Consider the following 14,521-nt stretch of genomic DNA (forward strand, 5'->3'; position numbering starts at 1 on the left):
CAGGCGTTAATTTATCAGGATGTAGGCTGTATAGGCCAGTGGAAGTGTTAAAAAAATAAATTTAGAAAAATACTAAAAATGACTGTCAGAGTTTGTATAATTATGATTGATTGGGCATGAGATTCATTCATTCAGAAAATATACAGTACTGATCCTATTCTAAAGGAGATCAGTCCTAAGTGTTCATTGGAAGAACTGATGTTGAAGCTGAAACTCCAATACTTTGACCACCTGATGTGAAGAGCAGACTCATTGGAAAAGACCCTGATGCTGGGAAGGATTGAGGGCAGGAGGAGAAGGGGACGACAGAGGATGAGATGGTTTGATGGCATCACCGACTCAATGGACATGGGTTTGGGTAAACTCTGGGAGTTGGTGACGGGCAGGGAGGCCTGGCGTGCTGCACTTCATGGGGTCGCAAAGAGTTGGACACGACTGAGCGACTGAACTGAATTGATTATGTGAAAGGTGATGAAGGAAATAGAACTATGATGCACAGTCAGTTTAGAAAGATTGTATTGATCAGATGGTCACAAGTAAATATAAAGATCATCATTTAAGTTAGAGTTAGTAATTGTTATAGAGGATCACAGGTTCCTATTAAATTAAGGTTTTCTTCCTGGGTCAGGATGAGGGGCCTCAGAGAAAAGCTGAGTTGGAGGACTTTTTTTTAGGAATATGTATGCTGAAACAGGAAAAGAAATGGAAGCAGTAAGTATGTGAAGATGGATATGTAAAATGGTGCCTTGCAGGGTCACTGGATTGAGCAGAACCATGATGTGTCAGGGAGCTTCAAGAAGGCTCATGTGACTGGAAAGAATCGGGAAGTGGCGGGGAGCAAGTTGAAATTGTAGCTGCAGGGGAGTCCCAAGTCATGTGGGTGCAGAAGAGCAGCCCAGGTCAAAGGCTATTCTGGTGAAGACTGATTGACCAAGAAGTGATATCGTAATAGACCATTACAGATGGAGATAATTCAGTTTTAGAGCTTGAGGTGCTTATGGGACAGTTAGATGTACCATGGATGATGCAAAAATATGGGAGTGGAATGGATAGAAATAGACAAGGGATAGAGGAAGACAGATTTTAGAATTCTCCCCATAAAATTGGTAGTTGAAATAGTAAGAAGGGATTTTTTTCCCTTAGGAAGAGAAGCTAAAACCCCCAAAATGGAAAATAAGGAGAAGAAAAAGTTATTCTGTAAGTACTTATTCCTTGACATCCCTCTCCTTTTTCTAGGAAGTTATCTCCTCATATTCCTAAATCACAGTTCAAATATCTTACTTGATTTTGGCTGCTTGAGAGGACAAAGGGACATTTTCAAGGCATTGTTATTGAAGATGGCATTAAAGATGCATAGGGTTTTGATGGATACATGAAGTCAGGGATTGGGGATAGAGGAAGACAGCAGAGAAGACGAAACTGTCAAATAAGTCAGAGGGAATACCATGAGAATATAATGTATGTCCTTAACTGGCAGAGGAGAAACCTCCCAGTAGACCCGCCTTACTGCTCACAGCAGCTGTCTTTTACCCATCTGCTATGTATGGCTGGAGTTTGCTGCTGGGAGGAATATGAACATACACTTGTGCTCTGCATGGAATGACTTAGTACATTCTTTTCCTAACCAGTTGTTTCAGATCCTTGGGACTTGACTCAAAAGTAATGGTTCTATGGATGCTGGAAGAGAATTGTAGAAGAAACCTTATTAAGCTGTGTCCAAACTCTCTTGACATCCAAGACATTTTGTAATGTGACCTTGATTTATATTTTCAGCCTCATCTTTGTCCAGATTCTTTAGATGCTCAAAACCTTTCATAATATGGCCTTGATGGATGTTTTCAGCTTCATCTCTTTGACTCCACACTGCAGCCTTTCTTTACTTGACATCTCTATGACTCAGTCTTTCCAGCCAGGATCCCCCCAACCCCCACCCCACCTCCTCACTTATCTGTTTGGTTAACTTAAGGTTTCTTAATGTCAGGTTCAAATGTCACTATTTCTGTGAAAATATGTCTGATTTCTTGTAAGTAGAACTGAGAATTCTCATCTTTGTTTTTCATTTTGCGGCTATATGAATGTGAATGTACAAGCACTCTGAATTTTTCTTTCCAGCACAGGGCCCAGTCAATATTACATTGTGGGGAAGTAGTTGAAATTGTGGGGTGATTATTATGCCAAATGGTTTAGGACGGTCCAGGAAAGCACAGACTAAGAAAGTCATTGAGAGTCTGAGGAATGACCTTCAAAACTGTAATGTGTATATACCTATTGCAAACAGCTGAATCCGTATCTTTTTATTCTTTAGCCCCTGGAGACTAAAAAGTGATGCAGTGTGAGATTAACATCTTTGTCATCAGAGCACTGAAAAATAGGGTTAATTGATAGAATCCAATAGTCTGGTTTCTTAGATAATATTTTTGCTCGCAGTGTGTATCAAGTGGTTTTGAAATGGTTCAGTTACAGTACCTGTAATGGCCAGCAGATGCCTGCAAACACCATAAAATCATTTTGACCAGACTGTTTTCAAAGAACATACTGCTGTTTTTCAGAACGATGTATTGCTATTCTAGTACGATTGTTTGTAATGTGATTCATTGCCTAATTGCAGATGAAGAGAAAATTGAAAAGACATCTCACTTGGAAGAGATACTTAATATTTTCCTTTCTGGGGTATTAAGTGTATATGAGGATATATGCTGTTTGTATGTGAGTTTTAAAAATTTAGATTGAGATTATGAAAGGAGCACTTATAAATACCATGCCATTCTATTTTTGATCAAGGGAATTTTAATGTATCTTCTCTGTGTATCTTTTCCTCTAACCAATACAGGAGAAGTATTCAAAAGGAATAATCCCCCTTTCTGCTATATCTACGGTTCGAGTTCAAGGAGACAACAAATTTGAAGTTGTTACAACACAAAGAACTTTTGTTTTTAGAGTAGAAAAAGAAGGTAAGAGTCTTTCTCTTCATGTTCACATGAATTTCTTCCCGGTTAGAAATTTAATAAACATGCTAGAAGTGGCAGGTAATCTTTAAATATGTTGCTTTTAAATAATTTGCCTTGTCTACTAGTTTTTGAATGCCATAATGTCAAAACATAAACAAGATGACAAGTCAGTGTTGTTTGTTCACTGTTCGTTCATGCAACAAATATTTAGGGCAAATCTACTAAGTGCCAAGGACTCTTCTAAATTTGGGGTATATAGCAATGAAAAAAAGGAGACAAGAATCTCTGCTCTTGTGGAGCTCACTTTTAGCTGTTGATAATGCAAAGTAGTTATTTATTGTGGAAAATAACAATTGAAAGATTGGTTTTACAAAGTTTATCTGTGGCTGGTTTTAACTGAACATGCAGGCATAGTAATCATTCTAATACAGATTTTGGAGCGTCTTTTCTATTCCTTGAGTTTTGTTTTTGTTTTTTTTCCACCTTGTATCATCCTGTGGGTCAGTTGATGGCTAAAATTGATCTAAAAATGACATGTGGTTTGTGGATGGATTCTAAACCTTTGTATCTTATCTTTTTTGGAAGCGTGCAGGAGAGGTAGAGATAGGGGAGTTAAAAGTTCTCTGTTGTAACTTTGTCAATATATCAGTCCTATAAACCTCACTGCTCTTAAATAATATAGATAAGGCCATCTTCATTACCTAAAGCATTAGATTTTTAAAGCCTTTTTTCATTTTAATATAGATAATAACTTGATTTTTAAAAGTACTTCTTGGTACGTAACTATTTGAGTATTGGTGACCTGGAAAAATGACTGAATGTCTGGTATCTGCTAAAAGCTTCATTTTCAAAATAGTCTTACGAGGTTCATAGGTATTACAGTTAGTATCCTATTTTATACATTTTATACATAACAATATTAGCTATTATGGGGCAATATTTCTCTTTTATAAATTCCTTGAATATATGTCAATGCATGGCATATAGAACACATTCAGTAAATATTATATGTCACTGGAAAGCTTCCATTATTACCTAAGATAGTCAGTAAATGGATAAGTCCCAATGCTATTTCACCTTGGAGCCACATTTTTTCAGACTGTGAGTCACTGACTATCCATGTATGAGATCAACTTAGTGGTTTCAGATGGTGTCCCCCAAAGCCCCCAAAACAAAAACCAAACAAACATAAAATAGAATAAGGAGTATCAAAGTGCAGTGCCTACCGCAAGCGCATCATCCTGTGAAACACACGTGAATGCACGCATCATACTGTAGATTGTATATGCTGCCCAGGTGTAGTGTAAAAAGTGTTTCTCACTTGACTTGCTCTTTAAAAAGTGTCACGAACCATCGCCTAGAGCCGAGGTTGGCAAATTGGCCTGTAACCTAAATCTGGCCCACCGCTTGTTTTTGTAAACACTACCTTCCCAGTCCCCGGACACGTGCGCTCATTTACATGTTGCCTGTGGCTCCTTCTGTGCTGCGGTGTCATGTTGAGTGATTGCTGTAGACGGTCTGGCCAGGAAAGCCTAGGAAATTTACTCTCTGACCCTTTACTGAAAGTTTGCCAACCCCTGTCCTAGAGTATTTGATACAGACGTATGTATTGTGACTCATTGCTTGAAATTCAGAAAGTCTTCCATTGTTGTGATACTCAATATGAGAAATATATTTGATATCACAGTTTCTCTGTTTCTGTATTTTCTTAAAACACACGCCATTGCTCCTGTCAACTGGCTATCAGAATGGTCTGTCCTTATGTTCTGGCCTCCACTGGCCGAGCTAAATGCTTCTTTCTTTGAGGTGCTTATCCTCTTCCCCTTGGCTTCTCATAGTAAAATTCACACATGCCACAGAGTCTGCATTTTAAGATAGATGTACTAAATAAAGCTGCAACTTGTGTGAAAATCTGTTTAGCCATATTTACTTGTGGCAGTTAAAAATTAAACAGACACATTTTATTGAAATAAAATGTATCAACCCACACATGTTTAAAAGTTACATGTTTACAATGGACCAATAAATCCCTCTGTGGTATGGAGTTCATCTTTATGATGTAAGCTTAGTATAAAAATTTCATGAACTTTAGTATGAATTTTTGTGTGTTGAATAAGGCTTACGTCTTTAATTTTTAAAACCATGAAAATACTGCTTCATTGAAAACAGACTGTCCACATAGAATTACTATGTTATTTTCATTGAAAGTTGTTTTTACATAGTAACATCTCACATTTTTTAAAGATAAGTGTAGATATATATATGTATATATATGTCAATGGCACATGTGTCTATATATTTATTAGGGAACCTTCAGCAAGATGCTGCATGTGTTTTTATTAAGTGTTTGTCTTGTTGTCCTCCTTCCATGTATAGAAATGCTTGATTAGTTTTTATTTGGTGGAAACTGAGAAATCAATCATAGTTGCTCATGGAAAACTTTGCTTCAGTCTTATTAAGAAGCAAAATCAAAGTTTAGGACAGAAAGGGGCAGTAGTTTCACATCCAACAGAGATGAACTCCTTGTTGTTGGTGGAAAGATTCCGAGTGACCTGTATACACAGCTCCCTTCGTCTGCCCGGAAACCAGTGTCAGAATTTCTAGACTCCCCCATCACCCACTGGCATTGCTAAGAGAAGATTACAATTTGGCAGCTTTTCCCCACAGATTTTCTAAGGTTTCAATTCCCCTGGGTTTCCTAGTGGAATGTTATTTTCTTAGCTGCAAGTTAATTTTATTGAAATTATAACGTCTTGAATTCTCTTCCTCAACCTAGAAAATTTAGTCTGATTCCTTTCCTCCTCAAGCAGAATTACTGGAATTGCTCAGAGGATTCTAACAGCTAATGATCCTTCAGTTAACACGTATTCCCTTGACACCTGTGGTAACACAGGTGTTGTGTTCTTTAAGAAACAGGGGATGTTTTCAGTGGGTAGTTCTCATAATTAGAAGAAAGCTTAAGAATTCTGAGTGGTCCAAAAATAAACTCAAAATGGCTTAAAGACTTAAACATAAGACATGACACCATAAAACTCCTAGAGGAGAACATCAGCAAAATTTTCTCAGAAATAAATCATACCAGTGTTTTCTTAGGTTAGTTTCTCAAGGAAATAGAGATAAAAGCAAAAATAAACAAATGGAACCTAATCCAATTTACGGGCTTTTGCATAGTATAGGAAACCATTAAAAAAAGAAAAAAAGACCTATGAATGGGAGGAAGTATTTGCAAATGATCTGACTGACAAAGGCTCAATCTCCAAAATACACAAACAGCTCATACAACTTTAACAACAAAAAACCCACTCGAAAAATGAGCAGAAGAGCTTAATAGACATTTCTCCAGAGAAGACATACAGGTGGCCAGGAGGCACATGAAAAGATGTTCAACATCACTACTTATTAGAGAAATGCAAATCAAAACTACGATGAGACACCACCTCACACCCATCAGAAGAGCCACCATTAAAAACTCTACAAATAACAAATGCTGGAGAGGATGTGGAGAAAAGGGAACCCTTCTACACTGTTGGTGGGAATGGACATTGGTGCAGCCACTGTGGAAAGCAGTATGGAAGTTTCTCCGAAAACTAGAACTACCATATGACCTAGCAGTCCCACTTCTGGGAATATACCTGGACAAATCTATGATTCAAACAGATACATGCATCCCAGTGTTCATAGCAGCGCTAGTCACAATAGTTGAAGCATGGAAACAATCTAAATGGCTATCAACAGATGAATGGGTGAAGAAGATGTGGTGCATATATACAGTGGAATATATACAGTGGAACTCAGCCGTAAAAAAAATTGAAATAATGCTATTTGCAGCAACATGGATGCAACTTGAGACTATCATGCTAAGTGACAAAAGTCAGAAAGAGAAAGACAAATACAATATGTCACTTATATGTGGAATCTAAAATACGGTGCAGATGAACTTGTCTACAAAACATCAGTAGACTCAGATGTAGAGATCAGACTTGTGTTTGCCAAGGGGTAGAGAGGGTGAGGAATAGACTGGGAGTTTGGGGTTGGCAGATGCAAACTATTACATTTAGAATGGATAAATAATAAAATCCTATATAGCACAGGGAACTATATCTGGTCTCCTGGGATAGACCACAATGGAAGAGGATATTTTTAAAAATGAATGTGTATATATGTATAACCGAATCATTTTGTTACACAGCAGAAATCAGCACAGCATTGTAAATCAACTATACTTCAATAAAAAAAAAAAATTCTGAGCAGTCATTCCCTTTCAAGGACCATTTTCAGTACCGCCCCTTACTTGCAGATTCCATGGTAGGTGTCCCTCTTAGCGGCTTTAGACTCCTGGGAGGCAAGTGAGTCAGTCTCTTAATTCTGTTTCTGTAAAGCATCGTACAGCCCTCTAGTGGCAGCTGTGAAACTGCAAAACTAAACTTTTTTTTTTTTTTTAAAGAACACTGGGGAGTTCGGGATGAGAAGCATATAAATTTTCCTTACCTGTTTTGGGCAAGCAGACTTACCTGTTTTGAAATCTTCCTTGTTCTCAGAAGCAAGGCATGGAGCATTTGTCATCTGGAGGAATAACTAGAGGAGTGAAAGTTCTCTTTGGTGTCCTTTGATTGCCTGTCATAATATAACAGACCTCAAACTTTGGGGTCACTGTCGAACCTTTTCCTACCTTGTCTCCATCCAGGCCAGATTCAGCAAATCTCACCAGCGTGACTTTGGAAATATGCCTGGGCTCCACCCAGTTCTCAGCGCCTCCTCTGTCCTCACTCTCCCACAAACCTCCTTTTTTTGGGATGACGGTCATAACCTCCCATGATCAACAGCAATCATGTTTTCATTACGGTTGTCAGAGAGCGCCTCCAGCAAGACAGTCAGGTCCTGTCTCCCACTTCAGATGCTCTTTATTTTTCTAGCTTACCGAGAGTGGTCTCTGTGAGGTCCCGATGCCCATGCAGGGTCTCACCTATCTTTCTTTCGTCTCCGCTCACCCTCACACACCCTGCTGCAACTACAGGGGCCTCTTGGCCTGTGAACACACCAGACCTGTGGTTGCCTTGGCATTTCTGCTTTCTGTGTCCTTGAACACTCCTCCTCCAGTCATCCTCCCCCTTTGCCTACTTCCACTTCCTTTAGGCTTTTGCAAAATCATCACCCTCTTCCTGAGCTTTTTTCTGTTATCCTATATAAAATAGTACTTTCTGCGCCCTTCTTCCTGTGCTGTATTTTATCCCATTGCATTGTCAGTGTGTGATATATATGTTTTATTGCCTGCCTTCTTTCACAAGAATGTAAACTTCTGGAGATGAAGGCCAGGAGCTGTCTTGTTCACTGCTTCATTCCTGGTATTCAGAATAGGGCTTAGAACATAGCTGGAACTAAGTGGACATTCATATGAATGAACCATTATCCATTATAAGAATAACCATAGTATGTAATAATTCCTTCTCTAATATTGATCATGGGTCACACTGAGGAATCTTTAGATTATATCAAACTTTAAGAGTACATATGAATTTTGTTAGATTTTTTTATTCATGTTTTACATGGCCCTTGTGTAGCAATCCCTCATCTAATTAATCTTATTTTGCTAATGAATGTGCCTACTGCTAAATCCAGTAGAATGTAGAGGATGCTAAGTATCCTTGGTTGATTTTTTTAACCTTTTTATTTGTGTACTTTGAGTTGACATTCCAACAAACCTTAACTAGCTTGAGGTTTGAGGGGATCGCTAATGGTTTTTATTTACATTCTAGCATAACCACAAGAAAGTGGCAATTTTGTTTTCCTCTGTCCTTTTTATTTATTTGTTTATTTTCTTTTTCCAACCTGAAATGCTCTATTCAGAGCAAAGCCATGCCCCAGTCAGAGCACATCCTCAGAGGGAATGATGCTTAGCACAGTGCTAATAAGATCAAGAATGACACTCAATAAACATTTGTTTTTGGACAGAATGAAGGTGTGAATAGCAGGCAGAATCCAGCACAGTATACAGCTATGCCTGTGCCCAAAGGGAAATCATTATTTGTTTTGGGATGTTGTAACTTATCAAAGCATATTCCCCATGTCCAAGTATGCACACTTTGCAAATACCAATGACACTTGTAATCTCTTTTATTGTGTTTGAATTGTCTGTCTCACTGTTTATCTCCTTTGGCATGGGTTATTAAGTATAAACTGCACATTAGTATTCAATCCTGTTCTTCATGATTGTTACTTTCTATTAGCAAGTGAGAACCTCAGGAGCTAGAGAATTCTTCTAGGCTATAAGGGCACCATTTGTTGAGATGGAGTCATAATATACTTAAGACTAACAGTTAATACAATTGTCAATTTCAAATTGTTTCCTGATAAACTGAGATATCTGCTAATAGTAGTCTGAAAACCAAAGTCACTTTGGCCCAGTTCTTTAAATCATGGCCTACATTTCAGTCAGTGATTTGTGTGGATTAACATAAATAAACAGAAAACATTGTATACCATTTACTTGGCAGGAGTATCTGTGTGTACTTAATGATCACAAATAATCACCAAGTGGAAAGTGTGTTGCTGTTACTGAAAATGTAATACATTATCCCAGAGCAGTCTGTCCGTGCAGATGTAAAATGTAGAGTAGGGCTTCCCAAGTGACTCAGTGTCGAAGAATTCTCCTGCCAGTGTAGGAGACATGGGTTTGATCCCTGGGTTGGGAAGCTCCTCTGGAGAAGAAAATGGCAACCCACTCCAGTATTCTTGCCTGGGAAACCCCATAGACAGAGGAGCCTGTCGGGCTACATTCCATGGGGTCCCAAAGTGTTGGGCACAATTTAGTGACTAAACAATAAGAAAATGTAGAGTAGCTACTATGGATTGACATAGGCTTAGTTTCCTGAATATTTTCATGTCTTTTACTTTATAATGATGCTGGAGAAACTTGAGAGATATTTTGTCCTGGTACATAGGAATAAGCACTTGGGGGTTATGTAATGCCTGCAATAAAATATCATTAAATGAGTTTTTAATAAATACTTTGGCCTTGGTCAGTAAAGATACACCTAAATAGCTTTGGTAGTTTTGAAGATGAGCAAGAATGAAGAAACTTTAAAAATTAAAAGTTGTATTATAAAGTAACTGGGGTTCCATGTTGAAATGTAAGTAGGTCTAATATGGAGACTTAATTTCAATCTACAATGACATTACCTCTAACCAGACCTGTCTTAAAAGGATCTGAGATACCAGGCAGTTTCCCAAACTTGGATCCACCTTACTCTTTCCTTCTCAAAAATTTTTCCTACCTGGAATTCAGTCTTTTTTTTTTTTTTTTCCCCTTTTCACCTTGATAAAACCACTTTCACATTTGTGTCCCCCGCTACCCCCCAGCCCATTTTCCAGCCTCCTAGAATCAGTTATACCTCAAATGTATACCATTTATTCTCCTTTTACATTAAACAGTTATCCACATTCATGAGTATTCTCTTGTATGCTGCTGCTGCTGCTAAGTCACTTCAGTTGTGTCCGGCTCTGTGCGACCCCATAGACGGCAGCCCACCAGGCTCCCCCGCCCCTGGGATTCTCCAGGCAAGAACACTGGAGTGGGTTGCCATTTCCTTCTCCAATGCATGAAAGTGAAAAGTGAAGGTGAAGTCGTTCAGTTTAGTCCAACTCTTCGCAACCGCATGGACTGCAGCCTACCAGGCTTCTCCATCCATGGGATTTTCCAGGCAAGAGAACTGGAGTGGGGTGCCATTGCCTTCTCTGATTCTCTTGTATGGATTGCCTTTATTCACATATTGCTATCCATCTACCTAGATGCTCATGCTAGGGTGCTGAAAACCTCAGGTGGCTCTGTTAATAGAACCTTCCATTTTCTTTGGTAGATTCATGGTTCCAAACTACCTTTTATTCTGAGTAATTAATTCACCTTTTGATGAACACCTGTCAAACATACTCAAGCATATTCAGAACCACAGCTGTTTTTTTCCATTTTGATTGTACTTTAAGTCTCTTTTGCCTTATTCCTGACCTCCTGCCTTCCAGTTTGGTCTGTCATCATCCTAATCTTGTCCCTTTCTTGCTAAGAATTTGGAAATGGTTTTCTTTTCCTTCCATAATAAAGACCAAATTCCTTACCCTAGGCACTGTAGGATCTCCAGCCATATTTCCCATCACTTCTTTGTGAGTTCAAAATTATAAATTTACTTATTTATAAATTATCCCTAGCAGATGTTCATTGTTTCTGTTTCCTCTGCTTAAAATACTATTTTGCTTGTTTTTCTTCCAAATTCCAGTGTTGTTTTTTTTTAATTCCTTCTCATCCTCAAGACCTCAAACAAATATCCATTTTTTTCCCCCCTCATAGTGTCAAGAACAATTGTCTGAGACTTAAAACATTTGATTCTCCTAATTTTAATCCTTACTTGCTACATGACCTTCAGCAAATCACTCACCTCCGTTGAGTTGATTCATATATTATTTGATACCATTGGTATGACATTTACAGTATTCTGTGTTCTATTATGTGTTCATATCTAACTTGACTTACAACTTTGATTGCACTTAGGGGACTGGATTGAATTCCTATGTCTGTAACACAGTGTGTTATAGTTGAAGGTCATGTAGTTTTTGTGGAAGGAGTGAGAGAACAGGTTTTAACAGATGAGATGCTATTGTTAGTGAAAGGTATGGGTGAGTGAATATCAAGGCAAGTGCACTCTTGAGTCGGTTCCAAATGCCTGCTAGAAAGCAAGCTTTTCTGGATATTTTAGTAACTGTATTGCTGGGTACAATCTGTTACTTGTTCAGTAGCCATATTACTTTCTTATATTAAAAAAGACAATCCAATCTCATGAGTAATCTAACAATGCTGCTTAGATGTTAACATGCATATGCATCATCTGGAGGTCTTTAAATGAAGATTCTGATTCATCCATTCTGGAGGAGGGCCAGGATTTTGCATTTCTATTCAATTTCCAGGTGAAGCCAGTGATGCTGGTTACAGGACAATGGAGTACACTCGGCCCTCTGTAACCGTGGGTCCCACAGCAAGGACGTTTCTGATCCTTGGTTGGTGGAATCTGCAGTTGCTGAACTTGGGGATACACAGGGCTCCCTGTTATGAACTTGAGCATCTGTGGAGTTATACCAAGGAATGACTAATAACCTAACAGAATTGGGCTGTTGTCCTGCCAACAGTAGCATTTAGATTGTGATTCTGGGGAAGGATCTGTAAATGATCTGTTCCAGAGAAAGTCAGTCTTGTTCCACACTTCTTTGTGTTTATAACTTATTAAGCATGGGTGTATATTTTCTCCTGTTTTTATTTTCAGAGGAAAGAAATGACTGGATCAGCCTACTGTTAAATGCACTGAAGTTACAGGCCCTTTCTTCGCAGTCTCAAGCTGCTATTGCACCTGAGAAATGTGGATATCTTGAACTGAGAGGCTATAAAGCTAAAATTTTCACTGTGTTAAGTGGAAACAGTGTGTGGCTTTGCAAAAATGAACAGGTGAGCCATGTTACAGTGATTGCAGACTGTGGTCCCTTACAAAGATCACAAACTACAATCACAGCCATGCTTTGTTTGACTTACTGGTGTTTCACCGATGAAGCTTTGGTCTGCTTTGTATATGCCGCTAAATGTAACGAAGAGTTGCTCTGTTGAATTTTTTCAGCTCCACTAGCAGCAAGAAGGTAATCTACATCAAATTTGAGACTAGACGTCACTCTTTGAAAGAACTGAGGAAATAGAATCAATGAAAATTGAGTTTTGAAAAGTATTCTTTAGCTGAAGTAACATTACAAAACTACTTGAGAGAATAATTAAGAACCAGTTAACTATTATAGCTGTTGAAGAAATAGACCTCGTTCTGTGCCTGTTGTAATTCTTTTATTTTGTGACAGAAAATTATAAAGGAGGCACAGGTGACATACTTTCTTGAATTTACAGGATTTTGCTTTATTTGTTTTGCAGCAGATATGTCACTTGGAGAGGAGATTGCAAGTGATTGATATACACACAAACACCCGTGTGCACACGCATACATACCCCTATCACATAAATAAATAAGATAAATTGTTGGGGTATTAATGTTGGTTAACATCGAAGGGTTCAGTGGAGAATTTAAACGTTTTCAGGAGACTGACGTTAAAGTTTTAGCAAATTCTGTTAACTTCATTTGATTCTGTAGACTTTTTCTCTAACATATCTGGCTTTTAATAAGTATAAGAAAATTACTTTCTTACCCCTTTTTAGGAATGAATTTTTAATCTTTCAGCCTAGACTATATTAGATGCTAAATCATTATCTATGGAATTAAGTGATATGTTTGGATATCTGATCTAAGATGAAGTTACTTTGTGATAAATTATAATGGATTATGGTAAGGTAAAATATAAATGCTGACTATTTTCATAACAAAATAGAGATAACAACTCAAAATAAATAGTAGTTTCAAAAAAAATTATAGATCTTTATCCAAGCTTTCCTGTGAACTTCAGTCTGAACTTCTTCATTACAGTTTTGGGGATAAGATTTCTTAGCCAATTAACTGTGGAAAGCATCATTGAGCAGTGTTGGCATATTAATAAGTTGGATAGTTAGCATATTCTTCAAGAAGAGTAGTGATGTACAGCCTAATAATGTGTATGAATTGAATATGAACATTTTCAGTCTGTGAAGTAAGATGATTAAAACTTTAAAAAAAAATGGAATAAAGATTAGAAATACATAATTTGCATGTATCAGAATGGAAGTTTCTCTGCCAAACTAATGGAAGTTTTCATTTTTTACTTGCACAGACCTGATGGACTTGAAATTACTAGTTTCACTGTTTACTTTACTTAGATTGTCTGAGTTTATGTTACTCTTTAAAAGTAGGTGTTTTTAAAATTTTGTTAATACTTTTTTGTTAGCAAGAAATTATATGAAATTCTTGCTTTCATATTAATATTTCAAACAAATGACCATCATTTGTTAGGTACCAGGTATTGTGCTAATTGATTTATAAACATTTCTTTTTCATCTTCTCCGCAAACGTAGGAGACGATATTCTCATCCATGTTTTATAGATGAGGAGAATGAGGATTAAGTAACTTGTTAAAGGGTTACAGTTCATCACGCAGAGTTTAATTTAAGACAAGAACTTTATAACTCTAAGCTTAACTTCTTTGTCACTACATCAAAGTGTCTTTTTAAAGTGTATGTTGAAAAGAAAATTTCTGGCTTATGACCTTTTAGAAATAGCCTAAGGACTCTTTCCTTGAATAACTTAGTTGCCTAGGTGGTTCAGAGTATGCATTCAGTAAACATGTCAGATACACTTAAAGCAACGCATTTACTGAGGGGGACACAGACTTCTTTTCCAGGAAGAAAAGTCTAATGGCATCTAATGAAGTCTGGGAATTAGAAACACTTTCATATGCAAGTAATAAATGTAATCTTCTTAAAAAATTATTCGTGCCGGACTCTTCCTCATCTTTCAAGAAGTAAACCTATTTTTAATGAGTGTATATTTAAAGACTTTTTCAGTGCATTAACATGCCTATTTATGCACCCTTAGAAAGTGCAGACTACTGTTTGTATATGTGGTCTTAAAAGA

At 37.6% G+C, this 14,521-nt stretch overlaps 1 protein-coding gene across 3 annotated transcripts in view; it reads left to right on the forward strand.

Annotated features, from left to right (window-relative positions):
- ARAP2 (ArfGAP with RhoGAP domain, ankyrin repeat and PH domain 2) overlaps positions 1 to 14,521 on the forward strand; it is a 183,356-nt gene that overhangs the window by 47,856 nt on the left and 120,979 nt on the right. For all 3 annotated transcript variants that reach the window (XM_043438632.1, XM_043438634.1, XM_043438633.1), the window contains 2 exons: positions 2,831 to 2,951; positions 12,251 to 12,429. In XM_043438632.1, the coding sequence (XP_043294567.1) occupies positions 2,831 to 2,951; positions 12,251 to 12,429 (300 nt within the window). The remainder of the gene's footprint in view (positions 1 to 2,830; positions 2,952 to 12,250; positions 12,430 to 14,521) is intronic.

Source organism: Cervus canadensis, chromosome 19 (assembly GCF_019320065.1).
Source record: "Cervus canadensis isolate Bull #8, Minnesota chromosome 19, ASM1932006v1, whole genome shotgun sequence".
NCBI lineage: Eukaryota > Metazoa > Chordata > Mammalia > Artiodactyla > Cervidae > Cervus > Cervus canadensis.